The sequence below is a fragment of the Simochromis diagramma genome, unplaced genomic scaffold (assembly GCF_900408965.1).
Source record: "Simochromis diagramma unplaced genomic scaffold, fSimDia1.1 OVJJ01000483.1, whole genome shotgun sequence".
Lineage (NCBI taxonomy): Eukaryota > Metazoa > Chordata > Actinopteri > Cichliformes > Cichlidae > Simochromis > Simochromis diagramma.
In genome coordinates, this window is record NW_024386835.1 from 5,232,757 (window position 1) to 5,259,764 (window position 27,008).

The window sequence follows — 27,008 nt, forward strand, 5'->3', positions numbered from 1 at the left end:
TATCTATCTATCTATCTATCTCCCATGATTCCTTGTGCTCCTCCTGGGTTGTTACGGAAGCTTGTGTCTGCTCGGCGCTCTTCTCTCCTTCACCGGTGCTCACGGTGCAGCTACGCCTCCCGCCTGTCTGGGCAGCAGCGGCAGTAGCGTAGTAGTAATCTGCGTGCCGCGCACTCGGCTCGCATTTTGTGTCACCGTGCCACCAGAAGAGGGGCGACAGACTGCTGCGCGTCAAGGGGATACCAGTCATCATCCACACGGTTCAAGCTACATCCCGTTGGGGGCAATGACATTGGCAGCCTGACGTGGGAATTAACGAGAAAACGCAAAAATGACTGTGGACTTTGAAGAATGTATAAAAGATTCGCCCCGATTCAGGTAGGAGCTCCTCTCGGGCACATAGTAGCTTTGCGCAAAAAATGGCACACCTTATTTTAGGCTACGGGATTTCTTTTTTCTGAAGGGGGGATAGCACGCTTCGCCCATGCGGAATGTAACAGTGGTATCAACAGGGTAAAATGAAAGGACGTTGAAAGAGCCGGATGGCGATTCTCTATCCATATTTTCTTTATTGCATTTTTATTCATTGATTGTAATTTTCATATGGCATCTTTGTGATACATCAGCTGGATGGTGTGATTTTTTTTTTTTTTTTTAACGTGGGCTGTGTATCAGCCCAGTGCAAATGAGGAGAGGAGGGACACCCACTGCCACGCACAATGAGGATCCATATTGCCGAAATGTAAAATTACAAGTGGTTTTCTAGTGATCACATCATTCCCTTAACCTTCTTACAAGGGGCACACATACATTTTGAGGGTATAAGGGGAACACTGAAGTACAGTTTGGGTGCAGTCTTTTCTTTAGTCATACAGAAGGGCATGCAGTCCTCTAATGTGTGTCATTTTGCAAAGTGGAGAGGAGAGACCCTTGCAGCAGCTGCAGCAGCACCAACAATAGTGGCCCTGGCTTGCAGAGAAGCAGCAGGGAGTGGAGTACACACTCTCTGCAAGAAGGGAGTTTGTATCCTGGGCACAAAGCCAGCTGGAGGTTTGTAGCCTCACTAGGTCCACGTGCCAATCTGGCTGCACTCCTGTACAGGCCAGTGGGGGAGAATAAAAGAAAGCAAGCAACATGTAGGCCAGGAATCCCCTGTTAAATATGCCAGTTAGAGGCGTTGCAGATATGTGGGCATGCCTTCTACTTAGTGTTTTCAACTTAAAGGACCAAATTATGAATTATTTAGTTTGTAGAGAAATAAAAAATGCCACAGATCGGTTATTAAGTCATCCCCTCTGTATCTCCATGTCAGCATTGGTTGCGTGTTTAGTTGCAGTTCTCTATGTTTGTCATTTTGTTGCTTCCCTCTTGCTCTTCCCCTGTGTCTCCCTCTCACAGTCAGCTCATCTGGTTTCTTCACTGTTGTATATGTCCTCAGAATAATAGTTAGTAAATCAAATGAGAAGGCAGGCAGGGAAATGTAAGAAAGAGGGCGAGGGGAGACGGACATCCAGTTGGCTCCATAAATCTCACGCTGATTTATGGATGATAGATGGCTGAGAGAGAATGCCAGGAAGAGAAAGAGAAGCAGAACAGACTCAGAAACTTCCCCTTCTCTCTCCCGGTTCACTGGACGAGTTCCAGACCTGCTGTTTCCTTAGATCATAGGACACACGTCATGTGTATGACTGTAATTGTGATAAAGAAGATGGGGATCATTATTTTGTAAGTGCTGTTTGGACCATAGGATGCCTTCACTTTCATGTCCCTGTTCTCATTATCCATTCATCAGGATAATTTCAGCTGTACTCAGCACGGTTAGTTAAGTCACATGTGGAGCTCAGTTTTATATAACAATGATGCAACATATAGATACTAAAAGAACTACTGGATAAGGGCAGCAGTGCCCAAAGGGCAAATTCATGTGACAAAACTAACAGTGAAAGTGAGGGTGACCCGAGTGACAGTGAGAGGGAGAGAGGCTCATCTTGAGGACATCAAGGTTGAGACAGTGTTGCTGTAAGAAGTTTTGAATGAAAACAATGTATGTGTGCTGGTGTTTCACTGAGTGTGTCATAACTTAATCCTAAAGACTGATTTGTTTGAAAAATAAAGTGACAGGTCAGAGTTGCCTGACTAAGCCATCCAATTAAAGATCATCACTGCAGAAATTTCCATTATATTGAAGCGTGTTGTGATCCAGCTGCCTGTCTCCCCCTCCTTGTTGGGTCATTCTGTAGAAACAGAGCAATCCTGTCTATCTTCCCACACACAGGCCTATAACAGCTCACACACACCCTCTCGCTGCAGGTCTTAACTTGTGCCAGCGCTGTCTCTGTGTAAGCATCACTGAGTGAGCAGGAAAGAATTTGGAAAGGTATTCGTGCCGGTGTATTTGTAACACATATTTTTGTTCAGCCTCTCTCTGTATACTGAACTCATCACCAGTGCCCTGCCTCCTATTCACCTGCTCTTTCATTCATTCTTCAACAAAGCATGTGTGGCGTGTAAATCTGCCTATAGTTGGTGGCAATGGTTGTTTTAAATCAGATTTCCTGGAGCCACGGCCCTGTTACATGTTTGTTTGCCTTCGTTTCAGTATTTCTAATCCCAGCACCACTACTGATTCTTTTATTGGTTGATTGGGGAGAAAAAAGTAGGCCTGCACAGGTTTTCAGTGTCACTGCAACAGATTTATTATCTGTGAGTCCGAGAACAGCGCGGAAAAAGAATAGAAAAAGATCTAAATGTGACTCGGGTGTTCAAAAGCTCCACTGCCAAGTGTTTGTTGTCACTGTATCGCAGGTTAGAACATTGAGAAAACATGCCGGTGTTAAAAAAGAAAAACGCTGATGAGCTTAGAGGTGAACAGTTTAGAACCTGCTACAGCTGAGAAGCATCATCTTGTGCTTGTGGTTTCATTTGATTCAGATGTTCAGTTGCTAAAACCAAGTGACATAAACATAAATGTTTCGAAACAGCTAAAATGACCGTAAATCGGCGCTTGTTTTACATGTTCAGTCGCAAAAAGGATGCATAACTCGATCTTTTTACAACATACATTTTGTCCTTTATTTTACTGTTCTGACAGTGTTGTTGTGATATAAGTGTTAATATTCATATGGGTGGGTGTTAGCTGTTGCCTAGCAACAGCTGCTGTAAGCCAGACAGCTGAGATCTGGGAGAAATGAGGACGGAAAATTTAAGAATGGACGAGGCGAGTGGGCACCGTGAAAGACGTCATCTTCATTTTGATTTTCAGTCACAGAGAATTTTTGCTATCAAAGAAGTGTGTGTGAAAGTAAAAAAAACACAACAAATATTAGTGGTGTACTTGAGTTTATTACAGTGGAATTGCTGTTGGATGCCTAAATCCAGTGTCAGAGCGCATTTAGGAATAATATTAAGCTCACGGGAAGTCTGTCTGTGTCATTTGTAAACTGTAAATCTAAATGAGAATACTGAATATGGACTAGTGTTTGTTGACTCCAGCAATGGACGTTTTAGGCCATTGTGTACTGAGAAGCGACTTCTATCCCACGCACAGCGTATACTCAGCATCAAGCTGTCCAGACAGGTTGAGAGAGGGAGTCAATGGCATTTGAAAAGTGGACGCAGCAGATTGAGATGTTCTTTTTGCAAATGTGTCGCACAGACCGAAACTTTATATTTTATTACACAAAACACAAAATATTTTTAGGACAGGGAAAAACCGAAACCTCGTCAAAGCTGCTCAGTCTATAATGTTTAAAACAAAACTAGGGTCCATGTATAATAATTTTCCCATAAGACTGGAGGGATTGTGCTACAGACTGTTGCCAAACCTGCGTGCCACTTTACCTCATATTTAAATACTCTCTTCAGCTTTCAGGTAGCTGCATGTCATATCCCAGCGTAACAGCTGTTACACACATTCTTAACCTTATTTCAACAGCAGTGTTGCATGTTCAGAACTTAATTTTGGTGATGGCTTCTCGTGGTCTTGCACGTCGTTCTTTGGCTAGCCATCGGTTTGTGGCGTATTCTTTCAAAGCCTTGAGTTTACATGTTACAGTCACTGACATCCTGGTATTTTGGATCCACAAGAGTCGACATTGAGATGAGAGGGTTGAGTTTCATCAGTTAAAACTTGCACTCTTTGTGACTTGGTTAACAAAGTGCATGCACATACTCTATGGATCTGTTATTTAAATTAATTGCACACTGAGTCATATTATTTTTCTGATAGTTGCAATAAAAAAATGATCTAAAAGGCACCAAAATCACAAAGTCAGACACAAATACCCTAGTTTTTTATGAACATGTGAAAGCTTTAAACAGTGTTATTTCTGCTCTATAGTTGGTTAAGTTGATATTACCTACAGTTTTGAGTGTTTCAGAGTTAACATGGGTAGTAAAAAAGTGTGTTTTTGAGACAACATGAAAACCCCATAGTCTGAGAAAAAGGGTGTGAATGTTTGCTTTAAGCTCCATGGCCATTACGTTATTATATGTCTGGCTGTTTAGAGCTGGAGTCTTATTCAGAAATGAATGTTATTCTAAATCTGTATAGAGAGAGCCCACATGATAATAAATTGCAAAATCGTGGAAGTTCAAAAATATCTCAGGTTTACAGTGGGGCAAAAAAGTATTTAGTCAGCCACCGATTGTGCAAGTTCCCCCACTTAAAATGATGACAGAGGTCAGTAATTTGCACCAGAGGTACACTTCAACTGTGAGAGACAGAATGTGGAAAAAAAATCCATGAATCCACGTGGTAGGATTTGTAAAGAATTTATTCGTAAATTAGGGTGGAAAATAAGTATTTGGTCAATAACAAAAATACAACTCAATACTTTGTAACATAACCTTTGTTGGCAATAACAGAGGTCAAACGTCTACTATAGGTCTTTACCAGGTTTGCACACACAGTAGCTGGTATTTTGGCCCATTCCTCCATGCAGATCTTCTCGAGAGCAGTGATGTTTTGGGGCTGTCGCCGAGCAACACGGACTTTCAACTCCCGCCACAGATTTTCTACGGGGTTGAGGTCTGGAGACTGGCTAGGCCACTCCAGGACTTTCAAATGCTTCTTACGGAGCCACTCCTTTGTTGCCCGGGCGGTGTGTTTTGGATCATTGTCATGTTGGAAGACCCAGCCTCGTTTCATCTTCAAAGTTCTCACTGATGGAAGGAGGTTTTGGCTCAAAATCTCACGTTACATGGCCCCATTCATTCTGTCCTTAACACGGATCAGTCGTCCTGTCCCCTTGGCAGAAAAACAGCCCCATAGCATGATGTTTCCACCCCCATGCTTCACAGTAGGTATGGTGTTCTTGGGATGCAACTCAGTATTCTTCTTCCTCCAAACACGACGAGTTGAGTTTATACCAAAAAGTTCTACTTTGGTTTCATCTGACCACATGACATTCTCCCAATCCTCTGCTGTATCATCCATGTGCTCTCTGGCAAACTTCAGACGGGCCTGGACATGCACTGGCTTCAGCAGCGGAACACGTCTGGCACTGCGGGATTTGATTCCCTGCCGTTGTAGTGTGTTACTGATGGTGACCTTTGTTACTTTGGTCCCAGCTCTCTGCAGGTCATTCACCAGGTCCCCCCGTGTGGTTCTGGGATCTTTGCTCACCGTTCTCATGATCATTTTGACCCCACGGGATGAGATCTTGCGTGGAGCCCCAGATCGAGGGAGATTATCAGTGGTCTTTTATGTCTTCCATTTTCTGATGATTGCTCCCACAGTTGATTTTTTTCACACCAAGCTGCTTGCCTATTGTAGATTCACTCTCCCCAGTCTGGTGCAGGTCTACAATACTTTTCCTGGTGTCCTTTGAAAGCTCTTTGGTCTTGGCCATGGCGGAGTTTGGAGTCTGACTGTTTGAGGCTGTGGACAGGTGTCTTTTATACAGATGATGAGTTCAAACAGGTGCCATTCATACAGGTAACGAGTGGGGGACAGAAAAGCTTCTTACAGAAGACATTACAGGTCTGTGAGAGCCAGAGATTTTCCTTGTTTGAGGTGACCAAATACTTATTTTCCACCCTAATTTACGAATAAATTCTTTACAAATCCTACCATGTGAATTCATGGATTTTTTTTTTTCACATTCTGTCTCTCACAGTTGAAGTGTACCTCTGGTGCAAATTACTGACCTCTGTCATCATTTTAAGTGGGGGAACTTGCACAATCGGTGGCTGACTAAATACTTTTTTGCCCCACTGTATATAACCTGATGGTGAAGTGGATTTGATAAAAGATTTGATGTGTCTGTATAAAAAGAGGCTTTTAGCTGCTCTTATGTGTGATTTCCTACAATTATTTTTAAAAGCATGTCTCCATTTATTGGCAGATTAAAGTGCTTTTTGATGCTCTAGTTGTCTGTCTGGTGCCCTGGTTTCTTTAACTGTCTGGATTTTTATTCCCTACCTGCATCACCATTACCTCTAATCCTCTCTCTCTCTCTTGTTTTTTTCTGACACATCTTGACTTTGCTGTCTATTTGAGATACTGGGTGCTTATTGTTAAGAGCCTGTGAAATGTGTAAATATGCGTCATGCTGTCTTTGCTAGTCAGAGGCGGGAAAATAGCTCTGCTGTTGCCAAGAGTGACCAGTAGGCATTGGCAGGTGTAGACAATGCCCTTCTCATCTCGGTATCATGCGTGATGGCAGGAGAGATTCATATCTGTCCCCATCAATGGGAAAATACTCAGTAGTTGTTTGAAGAGTGTGCCAGCGGGCGGGTGTGCCAGCAGAGAAAACAGTCGCGTTATTTGCAGAGGTGAACATCACATGGTGACTAACAGCCCAGATGATTTCAGACTGGATGAGAAAATGCATTAAAGTGCTGAATAAGATTACATGTCGACTAAGTAGGGTCTCACTGGTAAAATGCACATGTGCAGATGTGATGTTGTCTGGAAAATGTCCCAGGCTTGTACATGTTTTTAGTTCTAAGCCCAAAAGGACCCTGTCTAACTGCTTGTAACCTATTTTGGAGAAAAACATCTTTGACAGTCACCGTGACCGTTTGAACCATCAGGAATAAAGCCTCTTTACAACTTTCAGCTTTTGGCAAAATGTTTAAAAAGGCTCCAGACCGCTTACATTAAGTAGCTGATGTCTAGACATTCGTTCCCAAACACTTTCTCTAATGCATCCGTGTACATGGGAGATGAGCAGAGGAAGAAAGGAAACAGCCTGGCTGGCCTGAATCACTATTCTATTATACACATGCTCTCCATTCATATTAAAATCTAAACGTTTTTCTTTTCCAGCAGTGTTTGCAACCAAATCTGTTGCATTTGAGCTATAATAAAAGGGATTTTCCCTCCAAGATGGTAGTTTGTCTTTTACAAGGTATAGGAAGGTCATGCAGTTACTAATGCTGGACTTGGTCCTACGTGTTGGGAATTTATGTATTTTAAATATCCCCTGTCACTAATCTGTGAGCATACGTTAAAGCTAAAGCACTTTTTAATCTGTACAATGGAGTCAAATGCAAAAAATATTAAAAACTGCTAAATCTGCTTCAGTTTATGTTATCTTTGCCACTGTGATAAAGGTATGAAGGAATATCAAGGCGGTAATAAATACTTTTCCTTCTTCTTGTGATACTTTATTAATACACTGCGTCCAGAACATGTATCTACTCTAGAGTTAGGCAGCCACCAGAGGATGAGCACACTGCAGTCATTAACGGATGGTCAGCAACAATATTCAGGTAAGCTGTAGTGTTTAAGTGATGTTCAGTTGGTACTAAGGGGTACAAAGTTTGACAAAATATCTATTACACCACCCCGCCCTGATCCTTTGATACGATAAAAGCCACAATGAATCCATATTATTCAAGCCCAGTTCTGACCTGAGCATCTGAAGGTTACAGCGGAAATTGAGACTCATCACATCAGGCAACGTTTTTTAATCTTCTGATGTCAAATTGGTGAGCCCGTGTCAGCTGCATCCACCGTTTCCTGTTCTAAACTAACAGGAGTGGCACCCGGTGTGGTCTGCTGCTGCTGTCGACTTCAAAGTTATACATGTTGTGCATTCAGAGATGTTCCTCTGCATCTGGTTATTCGCGTTATTCCTGCCTTCCTATCAGCTGGAAGCATTCCTTCGACTCTCTTCTGACCTCTGACCTCAGCGAGGCCTTTTCGCCTAGAGAACTGCCGCTCACTGGATAGCTTTTGTTTTTGGAGCATTCTCTGTAAACCCTAGAGATGAGTGGGAAAATCCCAGTAGCTCAGCACTGTCTGAAATGTGATTGGTGGAGTAGACTTTTGTGTTGACAGTTGGACAGATGTCACTAACATAGCGATGTTAAGCAGTGTTGTTTAGAACAATAAATGTGAGTATTTTGATTTGAATACAGTTTTGAATATTTGATTAGCCCTGAAAGTGTAATAGGTACATGTGTTGTTGCGCACGTACTGCGTGATATAGCAGCTTTGCTAATACTTTCTTTGCTCTGAAAGGTTCGACCGCAGCAGGTTGAGGATGAAGCAGACGGTGCCATGATGATAAACTCCTAATGATGTTAGTGATTAGATCAGGAAACCCTCACCGGAAAGAAATCACTTAGCTATATATTGACCTATTAAACTATTTTAACCTGCAAGTGTTAACAGAAAAAACATGCAGACTGGCAGGGCCATAAAAATATCTCGTAACCCCTGTGAGTTTACATAAATATTTTAGTTCCCCCTGAGTGTGTAAAGGTAGCGTCGGCTGTGAACTGCAGAAAGCTGGCCGGTCTTGTCAGAAGCTTCACAAACTGTTGTTACAACTTAGGAGGAGTGCAGTTTGTGGCAGCGTGGTCTCGATGTATTGTCTAACCCTCTGACAGAGTGATATGAAGTGCTCTTTTTATTGCATAGAAAGACATCAGGTGAACGAAGAGGGCAACCCCGCCTCAGTTGTTTTGCATGTGCGCCTTGAATAGGTGCCCTTACGTGACTCCAGATTTTTTAAAAAAGCGCACTGCGCATTGCATATGATGCGAAAAAGGCGATGCCCCCATCTGCCACCTGCAGATGTTTGCTGTGTTCAGAAATGTTGTAGCCAGTAATACTGTTCCTGTTTTTGTTTTAGGAACAGAGTTGTTGACATCCATCGACTTAGAAGCAGCGTTTCTGCTCTTGCAGCATTTTGTTTGTTTGCTTGGAAACATACTGTGCACAGATTGCAGCTGCTGCTCTGCTCACAAATCTGGTATTCCCACTCTGTTTTGCTCTTACACGAGACTCGGTGTTTGCAAACGTGCAGGATCTGATTCTTTATTTCAGAGGAGCATAGAAGGATGGAAATCAGTAGCGATAATGATAATGATAGGCACTTGAATGGCTTCTGTACTGTGTGGTTTTCATTCTTCTTATCGGATTTGCATTTGTGTCGCACGTGTGTGTCTGCCTCCCGGCCAGCATGTTGGCAAATCACATCATCTCATATTCCTCTTTCTGCCACCGTGCCAAGCACACAGAAGTTGGGCATGTTCATGAGAACATAGGCCCGTCACGTGGACACATCCAGTGAATTCACGGAGTGCATGTGCTGCTGGGGGACCTATATGAAATAGGATTATCAGTAAACACACTCTGATTAAATCAGCTGGATAGCCTACAGACCCCGTTAAAGCTCACACACTATCAGCCTCATACCCTGAGAAGCTTTAATACAATTTTCCTTTCTGTAGTGTGAAGGATGAAGAATTACACAAGTGCTGTTGACAAACTGCAGTTTAAAGGACTTGCAAGCCTTGGGTCAGAGTACTTCTATGTCCCACTGAAAACTGTTTTTATAAAACCAATTCACAATGCAGTGGCTTTCATTTTAAGAGGCGTCTCCATGGTTGCCGAGATCATAATGGATGTTGTACAGGAGGATGCTTTAACCGCAGTGCAGTCCTGAATATTCGCAATTCGAATCAAGCAGGCGCAAGGCAGCTCATTTTAGCTCAACGTCCTCAATTTTAAACTTTGTCAGTTATGTATTTTATCCCATAATATAACGTTATCGATTTTCGATTGAGGCGATTTTACAAGTTTGCTCGGCTAACGTAGCATGGTGGCGCATGAGATGAACCCTCTTGTTTGTAGTATTCCCAGAGTATTTTAATTTATTTAATAAAATATTGATATTTGTCCCTGTACCGATACAATATTGCTATTAAACTGTGTTTAACATACAGTACAACTCTGCACACAAATATCAGGAGAAAGAAAAGATCACATTAAGATCTCTTCGTGGTCCAGCTTACTGCTCCTGACATCTTTCATTTTCTAAATGCCCTCCTGTCTCTCGTCTAAAACACAAATTTGACTGAGTTACAAACTGAACTCTAATCCTGATAAAACGCAGAGAAACACAGGCACTAACTATTGTAACCCCCCACATTGATTAAGCTGCATCTTAATTCCAGCTCAGTGGACGTGACAGTCAAACAGGCTTTTTCTATAAACTAGAATCCCAAAGTGTAATTATTAATTCTTTGTCTTTGGAAAATAATGCCAATCAAAGTCATAGTTTCATAATGACCGCGACTTGCAGTTTATTTTGGTCCAGAGAGTAATTACCCAGATCAGAGCCTGGGCAGCTGTGATTGAGCAAGTCGTGATTCATGGGAGAGCTTTAGCAGATTCTCATTTAATCTGGATGACTATAAAGTGCCACTTTAAGGTTTCAATTTTGCATTTATAGAGCGACTAAGTCTAACAGGCGGTTGATTTAAAGATGTGGCGATCAACAGCGTCAGCACAGACAAAATGAATCATTTGAAAACATCCTTTTGACAAAGTCTGATTTGTGGCAGATGTGTTGGTCTCATCGGAGTCGAGGGTCACTCCTGTCGTGAGTAAGAAGAGTGAAAAATGTGGCACAAATCAGACCTTCTCACGTCTTTCATGCTGTGTCATGGTTTATTGTGAGTAACCTCTCTGTGTAATCATTCAGTCCCACTAAGATCAGCATTTGGTCTGGGAGTTTGTGCAAATGCTGCCAAGGCCTCTTGAAACTCAAATCAAAACTATTAAATAAATTGCCGTCGTCTTGTTCCTGGGTTTCTTTCTTCATGTTGGTATTACAAGTCGTTTTCCCAGCAAGAAGCATTTGTCTATCCTTTGGCATCCCCCGCAGTTTAAACACATATTTTGCCTCACTTGAGATGTATTTTTTAGACTCTTCCAGAATCAAAACACAGCTTGCTAGTTTTATGTGTTATGGTAGTTACTTGGGGGGTGGAGTTGTTAACCAAACACACAGACTGACTTTTGGTTTAACTGGAAGCCATGTTTGAAGAGAGTTCACAATGCAGGAAGTCATTAAATCACATAAGGGGGAAACCAGCTTCACCGCTTATGTGTAGTTTCTGGAATGCATTTGTGTTTTCCAGACTTTTTGTGCAGAAAGCTACACATGAAACCTTGGGGCACTGTATATGTTTGGACAGACGCGTGTAGCTGTACAAACATGCACATTAAAGACAGAATCTGGCACCACAATGTGACACGACAAGGTGATTTTCTGCAGGGTTAAAGGGTCAGTGGTTTCTCACACTTCAAATCAACATTTTGTCTCCAAGATACTTGAAATAATAAAAGTGGTCTTAAAATTGTGGTTTTTTGTACAGAAAGAAATAAAACGTTTGACTTCGTGGTGGCTTTCTGTGTGCCAGGAGGTTTTATACACGGTTTTGCATTTTTTTTTAATACACTGTAGTTGAAATAGCCATACATGTTTTTTTTTCCTCAACTTGAAAACATTTTTTAAGCCAGGATAAACCACTTAAGAACTTCCATAGGATTTAAAGGCTAGTCTTCACTGTTTACATCCTGTTGAGGGGACTCGCATCGAAACCTAAGAGCCTGTTCCACAAGACTGTCGACGCAGTCGGTCTTCCGATGTTTATCTGTCTATAATTCTGGATCGTAGCTAGCCAAAGAAATCGACGCCTCTGACGTCGGCAAGACTAATGCTTGTGTTAAAAATAGAAATTTAAGCTACAAGTGCGTGTTTGTCGTCTACACGCAATGTGGGAATTATCTGGTGTCGCAGGGCTCCGTGCCTTCGATAAACAGCCCAACTGGTTCAACCAAGTGGCGGCCAAAAGACAGGAAGGGAGAGAAAAGAGTTGGGAAATCTTTGTGTGCACACCCACCAGTCGTCTTGTTGTGGTTGCACTCCTCTTCTTCACCTTTATCCACCTTTTTCCTCACTGTACTCTCTCCTCCAGCCTCCTATATTGGCAGTGTGCGGAGTGGATATGAATCAGTGACAGCGCAGCAGCAGCAACACTGACTGAGTTTCAGTATGCTGCCTAAGTCTGTTTTTGCTCTGGTTCTAGTTAAAAGATGGGAATGTAGCATGACTGGAAGGATGATCGATGACTAAACATACAGGGGCAATGACTGATGGGCGGATGTTTGTAGTAGAGGGGGAATATAGAGGAAGAAAGATGGTCCAAAGGGATGGAGTGCACCCAGAGGAAGAAAGACAAAAAAAAATGGAGACAGATTAATGGCAGCGCATACAGACACATAACCGTGTATAAAAACCCACTGTGGTAAAATTTCCCAGAAAAGTATCTTAAAGACACAGAGGACAGCTTCCTTAGGCTGACAAATGAAACAGTCTCACAATCATCCTGTTCAAACTGGAATAGAAGGTGTTTGTGTTTGCACGTCTCGCTCTTACATCTGGGGTCCACTTGAGCAGCTGGTTCAGATTTGGCCCAACTTTCTCTGCCTTGGTTTTAATTGTGCACACTTGGCTTTATGAACAGTAGTTTTCTTTTGCGTCAGATTATTAGTTTATACTTTGATAGGCTGTTTGTCCTTCCTGTTTACTCTCATGTCTTACTCAGCCCTCACGCTCTTCCTCCACCCACAATCCTGCTGTCCCTCACACCAAATGTGTCAAAATTTTAGACCACCGATACAAATTTCCGGTGCCTTTAGTAAATAGCACAATTCACATAGTTACGATTTTTTGGGGGGTTTTTTGTTTTTTTTCCTTGTTCTTACTCTCCAATCTCAGCTACAGTCTGTTGGGACATGCATATCTGACCATTTCTATCAGGTTGTTGATGCTGGCTTGCCGTGTGTTTGGCGCCCCACCAGTCCCAATCCTCGCTGAATCCGTACACCCCTGCAGTGCTGAAACCACAAGTGTGATTGACAAGCCAGTCTTGAGGGACATGAAAAGAAACCGGAACACCTTTGGCTCTTTCTTGGACACTGATGGATTCCCTAGTCATGTTTCCCATCTTTACATTCTTCAGCCTGCATCCGTGCCTGAAATCCCTGAGGAATTCCTTGCAACCAAATGAAAATATTCCCATCTGCCATGTCAGCAGTCCCACAGTTTCTTGGATTCATAAATCCCACTCCTACAAAGTCACATAAAGCATGCACTCTTTCACGAACAGAGTGGTTCTTTCCATTCGTTCAGTGGTTTGCCCACCGCGTACAAGGGTCAAGAAAAAAAATCACAACAGCTGAACCACATTCATCAAATTATAATGGCAATTGATCTTAAAGCAGGAAGGAAGGAAGGAAGACCGTGTCATATATTGCTTTGGTATGAGGGTGTAGGGATATGGTGGGTATGTGTGTGTGTGCATATGTCACATAGACAGATGTAGCTAGCTGAACAGGGTGGTTCTGTCAGAGAGATCTGGCCTGGAGAGCAGGAAGATTAAGGTTCAGCTCGATATGAAACAAGCGTAACCAGAAGTTTCATGGTGACTGCAACTTGCAGTCTACTTTGTACTAGAGTGTAGAAAACCAGATTAGAGTAAAAGCTTCACTTTGACTGCAGCCAAGCACTGTTTTCTCCCACAGTTTCTGAAACCACATCACATAAAAACTAGCTTTGTTAATTTAAAGTGTTCGATAATTACTGCTGACAATCTTTGAGGTCTAACTCGGGCCAGTCATATAATTAAATTTCATAAATGTTATGTCACCCTACTGCAGTCAAAATGCTCGCATCACAACAAGTCAGCTACATGGGAGCAGATAAGCGATGATCTTAGCTGATCTGTTCATTGTAAAATGTTAAGCTCTGAACTGGAAGCATCAGCTGCGTCAGAAGTTCATGTGTATTTACTACCTCATTACCAACATGTTAACATTTGATTTGTAAAATATAATTCATAAATCTTTCTAGCACTGAGCTTTATAGGTGAAACCACAACACTTCACTTGCGTACTCACGCTGTCTGTCCCAGATTTGTTTCTCTTGCTGTCTCAATGAGCGAGGCTCTTGCGTAAGACCACCCCGAGCGTTAATGTAAACCTGTCTCTTCATTCTGTCTCACCCAGTGGACTTTCCCTCCACTTCATATCCTGCTGCACTTCAGCAATCGACGATTTAATAATGCAGTCGTGTGAGGTGTTGTAATCTTGTTTTCTCGACCGCCGTCGTAGTCTTGGATAAGGACAATGCTTTGGTAGTCCGGTATTAGCAACAACAACAACAACAAAAATCTGGCCTTGTGGTTTTGCTGTTGCTTCATTTGGAGATAATGGCTATAATTTGGAGTGAAAGAAAAACGCTGGCCATTTGGAATTACAGCGACAGAATTTTTTAACAGTGTTCATTAGATGCATAAATGTTTACCCCAAACTAAATTTGTCTGGTCTGTGAGCTCACTTTGTCTGTGGTGTGCCTTCAGCAGATTCCATTCCCATCTTTACGTTGCACATACACACACGCGATTGTTTGTGTGCATGTGAGAGAGTTATTTAACAGCTTGTTGACTGGTCATTGGGAATTTGGAGAGTATGACTGATTCAAGTTTCCGAGTGGGTAACCGTGGGTGCTTTCTCACATGTTAGCGCATGATAACGGATCTTCTGCCGCTTGTTTTAGGTGAGGGTGCAGGACCATCCAGTGGTAAATTTTCTACACATACCCTGTACCAGCTCTATTGTAATATGGGCTTATTTGGATATTGCGTGTGAAGGTTTGGACAGGTTAACCTGATCTATGTTTTAAGATTTACAGTCTCACATGCAGCTCCTTGCAGCGCACGTGTGAAACCAACTCATGACTTTGTCAAGACTGAGGTCATCAGTGTTTGCTGACAGGCTCCAGTGAAGTAAGAAATAATAATCTCTGTAGGTAAACAAAACTCTGACAAGTCGTTTCACAGTCAATTCAGCTTGAAAGCTGAAGGTCGATCAGATATAGCCAAACAATAAATGCTGATGTGCTTGGAATAGCAGCAGCAGCTACTCAAACTGCAGCAGACGAATGAGAACTCTGTCATTCAGTTACTTTTGCCATAAATAAACTTCTAATCTGTGCATGTTCTGTGAGCCCAATCGCACTTTATAATTACAGTATGCTGAAAGACATCCCAGCACAAATTGGTTTAAAAGCATAATATTTCCTGGACTGGTAGCCAATGTGTCACAGAGTTCATGTAGGGGAAGTCTGACTCCTGAGCGTGACCCCCTTCCATTTAACTGAACTGCTTTTGTTTTGTTTTTTTAGCACTATTGGCTCAGACCAAGAAGGTCCTGAGTTTGAATCCACCATCTGTTCAAGGCCTTTCAGTTTGCATGTTTGTTTTTTCTCTGTTGGTTCTTGAGCTTTCTCCCACAGTCCAAAGACATGCAGTGCGGTTCCGTTAATTGGTGATTCTAAATTGCCCTTAAGCAAATTAAGGGATGGTTGTTTGTCTCTCTGTGTTAGCCCTGCAACTGACTGGCGACCTGTCCAGAGTGAACCGCGCCTTTCACCCTATGCCAACTGGGATGGGCTCCAGCCCTGGATAAGAACTGGATAAGCAGAAGAAAATGGATGATTTTGTTTTTTAGGAATAATTAAAAATGCAAGCAGGTGGAGTAGAGTAACAACACGAAGATAACAGCATAACTTTAAAATGTTTTCTCTTCCAAAATATCTTTATGCATGACACTAGGATACAGTAACCTACCACAGGAGTCCGGTATATCCAGTCAGAGTACATCAATGTGCTGTAGCCAAAGCAAGGAAACTAAAACCAGACCTGGCGGTATTTTTTGGAAAAGATCGACTTGAGTGAGATGAACATTGTCAGATGATCATTGCCGACCTTCTTGGGGTGTTTGGCAGTGACAGACCGTTCTTAAATGGATAAAAGTGTAAATCTGTGGTTGTTTCCTCTTTGGCACATCTGACTTTTGTGTCAGCAGCAGCCTTATTCCGCTGATGTTCGGTCAGAACTGCCAAAGATAACAGTGGGAAAGCAGTCTCTTGTGCAGAGCTGAGTTATTTCCTCTTTTGCACAACTGTTTCAAAGAGGCATCTCCTCTCTCTCACACATGGTCTCAATAAAATGCACACACGTGCATGCAGAGCCATAAATAAACACCTTAGCTTAGAGCATAAATGTGTTTCTGTAAGTCAGTGTGGGAAGCAAGATGTGATCAGATATTCCCACAAGTTATCACACTGCTTTACCTGACAGTGCTTTACCTGGTGATCAAGTGGGGGAAAACCTAAACATTGTGCTTGAAGGAATTCATGTACAAGTAAGCTTTTCTGGCAAAAGTGTGCTGGAGCTCGTTGATTCAGGCCCAAGACTGATACTGTATGTCTCACTGTATGTTGTGATGATGTCACTCTAAATTTCTTTGGAACTAGCCAATAGATACAGAGTGCATAAGTGCAAACAAAAATATCAGCTAAGACCAAAATATTTTGAATGCTGAGTTCAGTTGCAATTGCCACACCCAGATCTGATTACTGCCAGACCTCTTCAATCAAGAAATCGCTCAAGCAGAACCTGTCTGACAAAGTGACTTGGCTAAAAGATCTTAAAAAGCAACAGATCATGCCATGATCAAAATAAACTGAACAACTGATGAGCCTTTGACAGCCTGTAAAGTGTTATAAAGCCATTTCTAAGGCTTTGGGACTTCAGTGAACCACAGCGAGAGCCATTATCCACAAATTGAGAAAATATGGATCAGCATTGAACCTTCCCTGGAGTGACCGGTCTACCAAAATTACTCCAAGAGCACGTTGACGACTCACACAGGAGGTCACAAAAGAACCCAAAACAAGATCTAAAGTACTGCAGACCTCACTTGTCTCAGTTAAGGTCAGAGCTCATGATTGAACAATAAGAAAGAGATGGCATCCATGGGAGAGCTCCAAGGAGAAAACCACTGCTGACCAAAAACAGGACAAAGTTTCGTCTCACATTTGCCAAAAACCGTCTTAATGATAAAGACTTTTGGAGAAAAATTCTGTGAACTGACGAGACAAAAGCTAAACTTTTTGAAAGGGTTGAGTTCTGTTACATCTGGTGTAAAACTAACAGAGTATTTCATAAAAAGAGCATCGTACCAACAGTCAGACATGGTGGTGGTAGTGTGACGGTCTGGGGCTGTTGTGCTACTTCAGGACCTGACGACTTGCCATAATTGATGGAACCATGAAAGCTGCTCTCTGCCAGAAAATCCTGTCTGACCATCCATTTGTCCCGTAATGCTAAAGCTCACTTGGCTTATGCAGCAAGACAACGATCGTTAAAAAATGGCTTAAGAAACAAAGAAACAAAAAAACCAAAGGTTTTGGAGTGGCCAGGTCAAATTCTGGACTGGAATTCTATCCAACATCCTTTGGCATGACCTTTAGCAGGCCTTTTGTGCTATGCGTGGCTTATCCATACATACCTACAAGCATGTGTGTGTGCATTTCTGGGGTGGAACAAAAAGCAAGCCTTATCAATGCCAAACATTCATTAAGAATGGAATTATCTGTTGCCCTGTGGAACAAAAACAGACTCTTTGTGTTTAACAAAGCCCAAGGAAGGAATGCACACTTAGCTTACCTGTAAGCCTCTCTGTATCCGTCAGTTAATATCTGTATTGTTTCTTCTACCGTTGAATATAAATATTATACAACCCAGATTAGCACAGTTAGGGCTGCCTTTTTTTCTTTTTAACATAATAGTTTCTACATCCTGTGTATTTGATAACACAAACATCAAGCATATTTTACATTTGCATTAACTTGCATTTACAGGAGTGGAGGCTTTTTCCACCATCTTAATGTACTCCATCTGTTTTGATTTACAGTAAAGTTCTAAATGTCAATGTCCACTTTCATTCTGATTTAGTTTCTTTTTTTGGACTTCAGCTCCAGGCAAGTGGGGGATGTGATACAGATCTTGGTTAGTCACTGGTTAGTCATCACAGCAGCATGATATCAGTTGATGCTGTAACTGTGCAGTGAAAATATGTTTTACAGTAGAAAAACTGGGGTTTCACAATTCATTAGTGTGTTTAGGCAACAGAAAGCTGTATTAGACAGGTAGGTTTAATGTTGTAGCTGAGCAGTAAGGCTAACGCAGGTGCCTGGTTTCAAGTCCTCCCCAGGCCATTTCATGGGTTTCATTCAAGTCGCTCTCTATTAGCAATAATAACTACACCCTGTGCTATCCTGTCAAAAAAGTCCTAAAGAAATATTGTGACTGGTATATCTATACAAGGCATTCAATATATAGAGGCACATTTGAAAGAGAGACGGCTCTATATGGACACTGTTCCTCTGTAGGAATGGCAGTCCAACTGAACTGTGTGTGTTTTTTTGCAGTGACTAATGGAGAGCCATGTTATCCACTGAATACTGTTTTTTGTGTCTGTCTGAGAAAAGAGGCTTTCCGAGACATCCTTACATTTATCACACTTTGCCTGCATTCATTCCCTCCCGGACAAATGCACAGATGTAAATATTTAGCTGTGGCCTTAACAAAAGACGCTCTGCAGGTCATTGCTGTCTGTTGCACGTTCTTCTCTAAAGAGGATAGCCAATATCTGTCTGCTCCTGTATTATCTTCAAGTGTGACTCCATTTCTGCTGTCTGCTACTTCCTCTGTCATCCCTCACTGTGAACTGGCTCTGGGTGGGATGGATGCAAAGAGCACAGAAGCAAAAGGAGCCCTGGGAACAAAGTGCTTTTAAACCACAGGGGTCTTCTTCCTCCTCTGCATTTCTCATGTAAGCTGCATCCGTGTGCGTGTCGCCCGCTGCTAACACCCTGCTGCGAGGTCAGCGAAGGTTAAAGAGTTTAGAGATTTGGATAAATGTGCAGTCCTGCTATTATACTGTCCTTTTAGGCTTCCTGCTGATTTCGGTCTGTGTTTGGAGAGCTCTGCTGTGTCTTTTTATGTTTTAACTTTTTTTTTTTGTAGAGCAGTAGCATCATAGTTTTTCCGACTCCAATACCGCACTTCCTAGACTGTGCTGTATCTAAATTTCTTGGGAAGCTCTCGTGTATTCCTCTAACCCCATAATGTGAGAAGAATCTGTAGTTTAACATGTCCTGTCATGCAGGGGATTTACACATAAGATAAAAGACACATTAACAGAATGTAGGGCAGGTAGAGGACAAGGCTAAAAGTGCATGGAAATAAATGTTTATTTCGTTTTTCCAGTGACTGGATATGGAAAAGAAAGACCAATTTAAATTATTGGACAAATCCAAACGTGATAGAAAGTCTGTCATGTGATGTTACTGGAAAGCGAAACTGTGAGTTCAGATTCTTCTGGGTGTTAACAAAGTATGATCAGACTTTTTCTTCAGGCCCAGGGCACACCTCTCCTACACTTGGACAAAGGGCACATGGGTGTGCGTGTGACCGGGAAGTGTGTCGGATTTAAATTTGGTTGGCTTGCGTGTGTGTGTGCTGTGTGCAAATGCATTTCCATATATGTGTCATACCTAGATTGCATGTCATCAGCTTTGTGTTGTATTGTTTCTTCCTCTTCTTTTCTTCCTGTTTGCCAGCAATACAGAAATAACTGACTACCAAATCTAGACCACTTTTACTGATAAAGGCTCGGGCTCTCAGATATAGATTAACCCTAGTCACGGATGATGAACTTTTTTAAGTGGAGGTTTTCATTCATCTTTTTTTCAGTCTAGGACTAGCCTTATTCTCTCTCTTTGGGAAACCTGCTGAAAGAGTTAGGGTGAAGGTGCAGAAGGTTTGGCACCACTTTTGTGCACAGTGTGGATGCATATTATGATCAGCAGGCTCAAGGGAGACTTTCTTTCCTGCATCTCTTTAAATATGAAATGTAGTTTCGTAGAGCAGATCACGGTGTGTACTCTTTCTAGCTTTCGGCTTTGAGATTTTCTGGAAACAGTGGAAACCATTAGTGTCACTTGATGATGATGATGTAATTCAGGCTGCATTTTTCAGCAGAATGGCTTCCTGTGGAACTCAGTTTTCTGTTTCTTACCCGCTCTCCTCTTCTGTTGGCAAGAAAGACAACAAAAGAAATGAAAAAAAAAGAACAATTGCACTTTCCAAGCAAAATCTGTTCCAGCTGGCACGAGTCTTGGATACAAGACATTAGAGAAAAATGATTTTTGTCTGCTTCACACTCGGTACAAGAGGTTTTCCAGCACACTTCCTGCCGGCCTTTAGCTGGAATGTACTCTGGAATGAGATAATGACGTTTCCACATCCCAGACTGCTTCGGCAGAAACATTTAGAAATGCAGTGTGTTTATAGTGTGAGGTGTACAGAACGATGGCTTGTGAATAATCATAACAACGATACATTATATTTGGTTGAATGCTTTTTGGGGAATTGTTTTTATTGATGTTAGCACAGAGGTGGTCTGACAGCTGGTGGGAAACAGGGAAACTTCTCTTCTCTCCTTGAGTGAATTTGTGGAAGTCTTTATGTTGCGTTATACAGCTACTGCATGACTGCGAGAGGAATTGTTCTTCTCCATTAACAACTATTCCTGCCAGTAATTCAAAGGCATAATCCAAAAGATGAATGATATACTGGTGAGACAGATGGTGAAAATCACACTAAATGAATAATAAAAGCCACAATGTTAATGTTTCCTGTTTCAAAGGAAAGTGTGAGATTTTTTTGAAACACTACTTATGCCACAGGCTCTTAAATCTTTTTACTATGAGCCCTGGGGTTGGCCTTGTATTGTAGCTGTAATGTCATGTTCTGTCTTAATAACCCTGCTCTTTGTTTATTCCAGTGTATTTATAATTTGTGATTTGCTCGTGTAATTTAGACGGCTGTGACACCATAGGTGCAGTGGGTTATTTTCTGTGTTAGCCATTTTTTCGCACTTCAACTTTTCTGACTTTTTTCTTTTTTACTAGTTTTGCATTTGGCTTGGGTCAGTGTAACTGGACCGTACAGAGGTTGCACAGGTAGTCCAAATCCTCCACCAGGACAGCACATCAATATGATGCCAGATGTTTTGCTGTATTTAAGCATGGAGGAGATTCCAGGAGACAGGCATTTACTGGACAGGTCCACAGAAGGTCCTTCTATCAGCCGGACCGCTATGTGCTTTGGACTTATGTCAGTTCCCTCTCTGATGTAGTGAGTCCTGGGTTCCTCCTGGTGCACAACAATGCCCAGCCTAATGTTGCATCAGTGTCCAGTTCCTGGAGGATGAGGTAAATTGATACCATTGACTGGCCCCCACGCTTGCCTGAACTAAATCCAATAGCACACCTCTGGGACATTATTTGTTGGTCCATCAAGTTCCACCTCAGAGTCTCTGTGAGTCAGTGATGGCCTGGTCCGGATGTGGAAGAAGATCCCCCAGGACACCATACGTCTCATTAGGAGCATGCCCTGACATTCTCAGGCATGCATACAAGTACGTGGGGGCTATAAAAACACTGAGTACTATTTTGAGTTTCAACAAAATAGATTAACCTGCTGCATCATTTATTCACTTTGATTTTTGGGGTGTCTGAATAGCCAACTATGGACGGATAATTTTTATTTCCATCAAACGACGTGGCATCCTTTTCACTCCTAACACATTACCCAGCCCACATCAGTATAGATATCCAGAATGATTCTTTGCCAATAGGTTTGATGTGTTTTGCCTTTAGTTGTCTTGAGCAGTGTAAAAGATCTTCTGCAGTTATGATATGATCATTATTTAAGAAGGTGATTTGTTCACTGCACAGACATGAGAGAGGTATCAGTCTTTTCATCTACCTCTCAGCAAGAGACCACTAAAGCATATTTCCAAATGTTGAACTCTTCCAAAATTTAAAATTAACATTAACAAAATGTATCCAAATGTTCGCTACCGCTGTTTTATGAGTGTTGCTTGAAATCATTTGTAATCCAGTTAAACTGAGGCTCAAGGCTACCCGCGAGGCTTCTCCTTTTTGTCTGCATCCTGTTTGGTCTCTTTGTCCGAACAGCCATCGGACCAGTCAAATGTTTTTTCAGGGAATGAGTGTGATGTTTGTTGTGTGTTGGGAGTGAGGGAGGGTTTTGGGAAGCAGTGAAGGCATCTTTGTTCTCTGCACATAAGATAGTAGTGTTTGGCTTGGCTGGTTATTGGTGTGAAAAGATAGCCTGTTTAGGAAAATGTGTGAGGATCATTGACTGGAGGCTCTTTTAATGGACTCTGAACACGTGTTTGAGCAATTAGTGGCACAGAGCCTTGAATCGTGTTGTATTTTGTTGAATGTTGGACTGTATGGATCTTTAAACACTTTCTGCCATGAAACTGCAGATTTTGAGATTTATACATATATAATTACACAGATTGTAAATGCATTTCAGGTTTATCTTTTTATGCATGCTCACACAGACTTATGCACACACACACAAAAAATAAACACGCTGTCTTCGGCTTTGTGCCATCAGCAAACACGGGAGTGTTGCAGACAGGAAGCAGACAGATGGACAGACGCAAGCGTACGCAAATGAAACAAAGAGAGTAAGGAGACTGTGATTTGGGGGATCAGTAATCGACAAAAATTATAATTATTATCTCGGAATATTTATAAACACTACTGTTACTGAACAGTGAATATAAAATGTTTGTGTGATGGGATTGAAATTGATTTTTTAATTAGCTGAATGTGGTCTAGCATGGAAGAACAAAGAGATGAGGGCTGGGGCTGCTGTTGCTGTCTCCACCCAAAAACCACCTGCTCCTGATCTCAATGATTTCCATTAGTGTGGACGATTTAAAAAAAAACCCTACATCATTTCCTCCTCAAACAAAGTGACCTCATTTTATATTTCCTTGCGTTTTTACAGCTATACCTTGCAGTTCATTAGTATAAAAGAAATGTAACATTAACTGGGAAATGATCCTGAAAGCTGTGATTCAGCAGGAAAAAAAAAATTATTTTTTCCACGAACACGTACGACTTGAATAACAGAGCTCAGCTCACTGTGATGGGTGTGTTTGTATTGAACAGGACTGACCACAGCTTAAAGCTCCTGTGGGATCAGCGTGCTACTCAAGGGCACTTTGCCTGTCACAGCGGGCGCTGCAGATGCATCACAAGCCACACTACAGCCACGAGCTCACCGCTGTAATGCACCGCCTCATCAGTGACAAAGATCGTATCAGCGGGTTGATATGTTTCATCAGGAGGAGAGGAGTCAGTGTAAGAGCACACGTCGATGAATAATGTGCTTTTTAGAAAAGGAAGAAGCTGAAAGGAGTGATGGAGGAGCGGTGGCGGGGGGCGCGCAGGGACAGACACATTAGACAAAGAGGAAATTGGTCAGAAAAAGAAAAAAAGAAAAAGGGGAGAGTAATGCTGATGCCTGTTGCCATGGTGATGTGGGTCAATGACTGGTTGCCATGGTGATCGCTACTTGGAATTCTGGGAAGGGATATTTTGGCGTGTGCGTGTGGATGAGGGGAGACGTTTATTCAATATAACTGAGAATGTGCAGCATGCGTCTGTGTGTACGGACGGGCACCTTTATAACAGCAAGTGTGGTAACGTGTGCTGCAGTAAGTCAGGCGCAGTGCTGCTCAAAATTCAAAATAAAGAAAGAATATCAAGATAACGGTGCAGCCTGTAACCTGTCATTACTTTGTGTAAGGATGATTTAGTCTCTAAGGTCTGCATATTTGAGACTTTGTGATCAAAGGTCAGAGGTCACTGTGACCTCACTCAAGGATGTACTTGGTATTTATGACCAGTGTTGGTCAACTTACTTGAAAATATTAATTAGTTACTAATTACTGATTACTTCCCAAGAAAGTAATCCCATTACTTTACTGATTACTTACACAACCTGAATACATTCTAAAGCAATAGACAATTCAATTTTTTCTGCATAATCCATCAGATGAAATTCAAATGAAAAAAAAAATGTTTTATTAGTTTTCATCACTAACTTTATGCACTTTGCATCAAGCAAAAATTAAATTATATGCAACAGTCTTTGACTTGAAGAAATTTGTTCAAAATTTAAACCTTTTTTCTGCGTATTCCAGCGTATAAAATAAAATAATTTTTTGTGTTTACACTCACTCTTTCAAATAGATGCAAGTAAAACACAGCAAAAAATGAATAAAATCAAAGACTCAGCAGCACTAAGTCCTGTCGCTCTTAAATCTATTGTCAACAGTTTAGGAGGAGTGGGGCCGGTGGAGGTTTGCCCGGTGCCGCAGCGCTCATGTCAGTGGGGGGATCCGGGGGTTTCTCTGTGACTTTCACATTCCCGTGGCAGCGTGCTAGGTGCTTGCTCAGATTTGAAGTTTAATTTTTCGCTGTAGAAAGAAGTTTTCTTTCCACACAGAGTGTACAGCGGACGCTAATGTTTTTATCAGCTTTTACGGACTCAAACTTGTAATGTCAGTACTTTAATGCTTTAAACGTTGCACGGTCGTACTTTCTCCCACACTCCATATTATCCATTGTTGTTCTACACATTTCTGTTACTACCACAGCGTCGCACACTCGTACGTCATTGTCATGAGACACTGACAAACAAAATCACAGTTTAGTAACGCAGTAACGCAGCGTGCTTATGGGAAAGTAACAGTAAGCTAATTATTTTTTTTGCAATAGTAATGCCTTACTTGCAGCATTTATATATATATATATATATTTGAAAAACTGACTGGTCAAATTCAATCAGAGTTAGATTTATATGCAAATAAATCCATTAATGCACTCGACATAAATCTGGACAAAAACAGCCAAGCTTTAAAATTTCAGAATTTCATATCAGAAACGTTGGTACAGGCATGCATCCATTCAGTCATTCTACTTTTTTTATTCTTATTTTTTGTGTGTGTGTGGCAAAAAAATGTTCTTTTAGATTGTTGTTTCAGATATCAGTAAGCTTTTCTTCACACAGCAGTAAAAGCCCCATAATGTATTCATCCTCATTGTTGGCAGAAACGACCTGCATGTTAATGGAAGTAAATTTAGCAGATTGTAGGTTTTATGCCTAATTTGAGCCTTCTGATGAAACCCTGTTGTTAATGGGTTTCTGGGTCAATGTGTGTCTGTTTTTGTATCTTTGTTTGCCTGTGTCTTTGTGTGTCTGTCCAGGTGCGTAATCAACTCCTCATTCATTTGGTGAGTCACACTTTTCTGTATGTGTCAGTGAGGGGTGGGAGTGCACTCTCCACATGAAATAGTGAATATGTAGTGAAAACAGGAGTATGCCATTCAGTCCCCACAGCTGCCCGGCTTGATGAGTCATCTGGTAAACAATAATAAATGTGATACAACAAACTGTTATAAGAACAGCATGCTCGTTCAGTGAGAAAAATGCTCGCTATGCATGCATTTACAACCCTGCTCACAGTAAAGTTCATGTTCTGATGTAAAGCAAATTTAATTGAAATTCAAAATGAGATTGGTTACTTGGTTTCAACATTAAAACAGTGTTGCCTTCATACTATTTTCTACTAAATTAAGGCATTTAATTAAGGTATTTTAGCTCTTAGGTCTGGGCTTGCCTACTATCAGCAGACGTGATTCCTTTACTTCTGTCCTCCAGGTCCTTGAAGTGATGCTGATGTGAATGCGATGCTGTGTGACAAGCTGAGTCTGGAAGACATGAGGGAAAGCTCAGGGCATTGAAGTGTGTGTGTGTGTGTGTGTGTGTGTGTGTGTGTGTGTGTGTGTGTGTGTGTGTGTGTGTGTGTGTGTGTGTGTGTGTGTGTGTGTGTGTGTGTGTGTGTGTGTGTTGCATGTGAAGAGATGTGAGATGACGTAGCGTGCAGGCTGCATGCTACAGTACACCAACAGCATGGGGAACAAGAATAGACTCAGCACACTCGTAGGTTGTAGTTGAGGCTGATGGATGTGCACATGGTGGTAGTGCATGTGAGCCCCCTTCACTAGTGATGTCAGCCCATGTACACCATGCTAAAACTGGCAGTGCATATGAACCCATCCCCCTTCTAAATGGCCTGCATTATTGTTGGAGCTACTTTGGGGTGTTTTTGCTACTTTGTCTGTTTACACAAACTGAACACGCACATTGGAAATATATATATATATATATATATATATATATATATATATATATATATATATATATATATATATATTTTTTTTTTTTTTTTTTTTTTTTTTTTTCATTCTTTTAAAAAAATTATTATACATTACATTTCATCAGTCTGCTCTTCCTGTCATAGACATGCAGGCATCCACCATTGCAGGATTACCCATAATCGTCCATGGAAGTCTGTCTTACTTGATTCCACTACAATCCCTTGTGGTAAAGGGAAAAATAAGGACAAACCTACATTAACACACACACATGCTTGCTCTCTGTCTCTTGCATACACACATAATTGGCTTGCTAATGCTGTTTATTTACTTAACCTTCACAGAGCTGACAACTTTCTCAGTGAACTGATTTTCAGCGCGTCACCATTATAACCCTACAGACATGTGTATCGATGCAGAAAACATGCATGCCAAATGCATGCTGCAAAAACCTCTACATGCATCAAACCTGTAACATAAAACAACGGTCTCGCCACACACAAGTGATGTTGTGCTGAACTCGAAAGCTTTGATCAATAGCATATCGACTGCTGCCGTTGTATTATATGTCATCTGAGTCACCCTTGAATCAAATGCCAGTCAATGTTTATTAGGCTGCACGCCACCAGAGACACAGCACCCTTGTAATGAGCTTATCCTCTAAACTGAACAGCTGCTTGACATTGGTGGTGTTCAGTACAGAGTGACTTAATTGAGAAGACGATACTGTTGGAT

The 27,008-nt window shown here is 41.6% G+C and overlaps 1 protein-coding gene across 7 annotated transcripts in view; it reads left to right on the forward strand.

The window, feature by feature from the left end:
- Window positions 1-116: 116 nt before the first annotated feature.
- The window catches only part of LOC120731759 (arf-GAP with coiled-coil, ANK repeat and PH domain-containing protein 3-like), a 58,378-nt gene continuing 31,486 nt past the window's right edge, over window positions 117-27,008 (forward strand). For 6 of the 7 annotated variants that reach the window (XR_005695411.1, XM_040028959.1, XM_040028960.1 and 3 more), the window contains exon 1: window positions 117-378. Coding sequence is in view for 6 of the 7 variants with exons in the window: in XM_040028959.1 (XP_039884893.1) it covers window positions 332-378 (47 nt within the window). In the remaining variant the exon portion in view is untranslated. The remainder of the gene's footprint in view (window positions 379-27,008) is intronic. The other variant, XM_040028957.1, reaches the window with a different exon arrangement.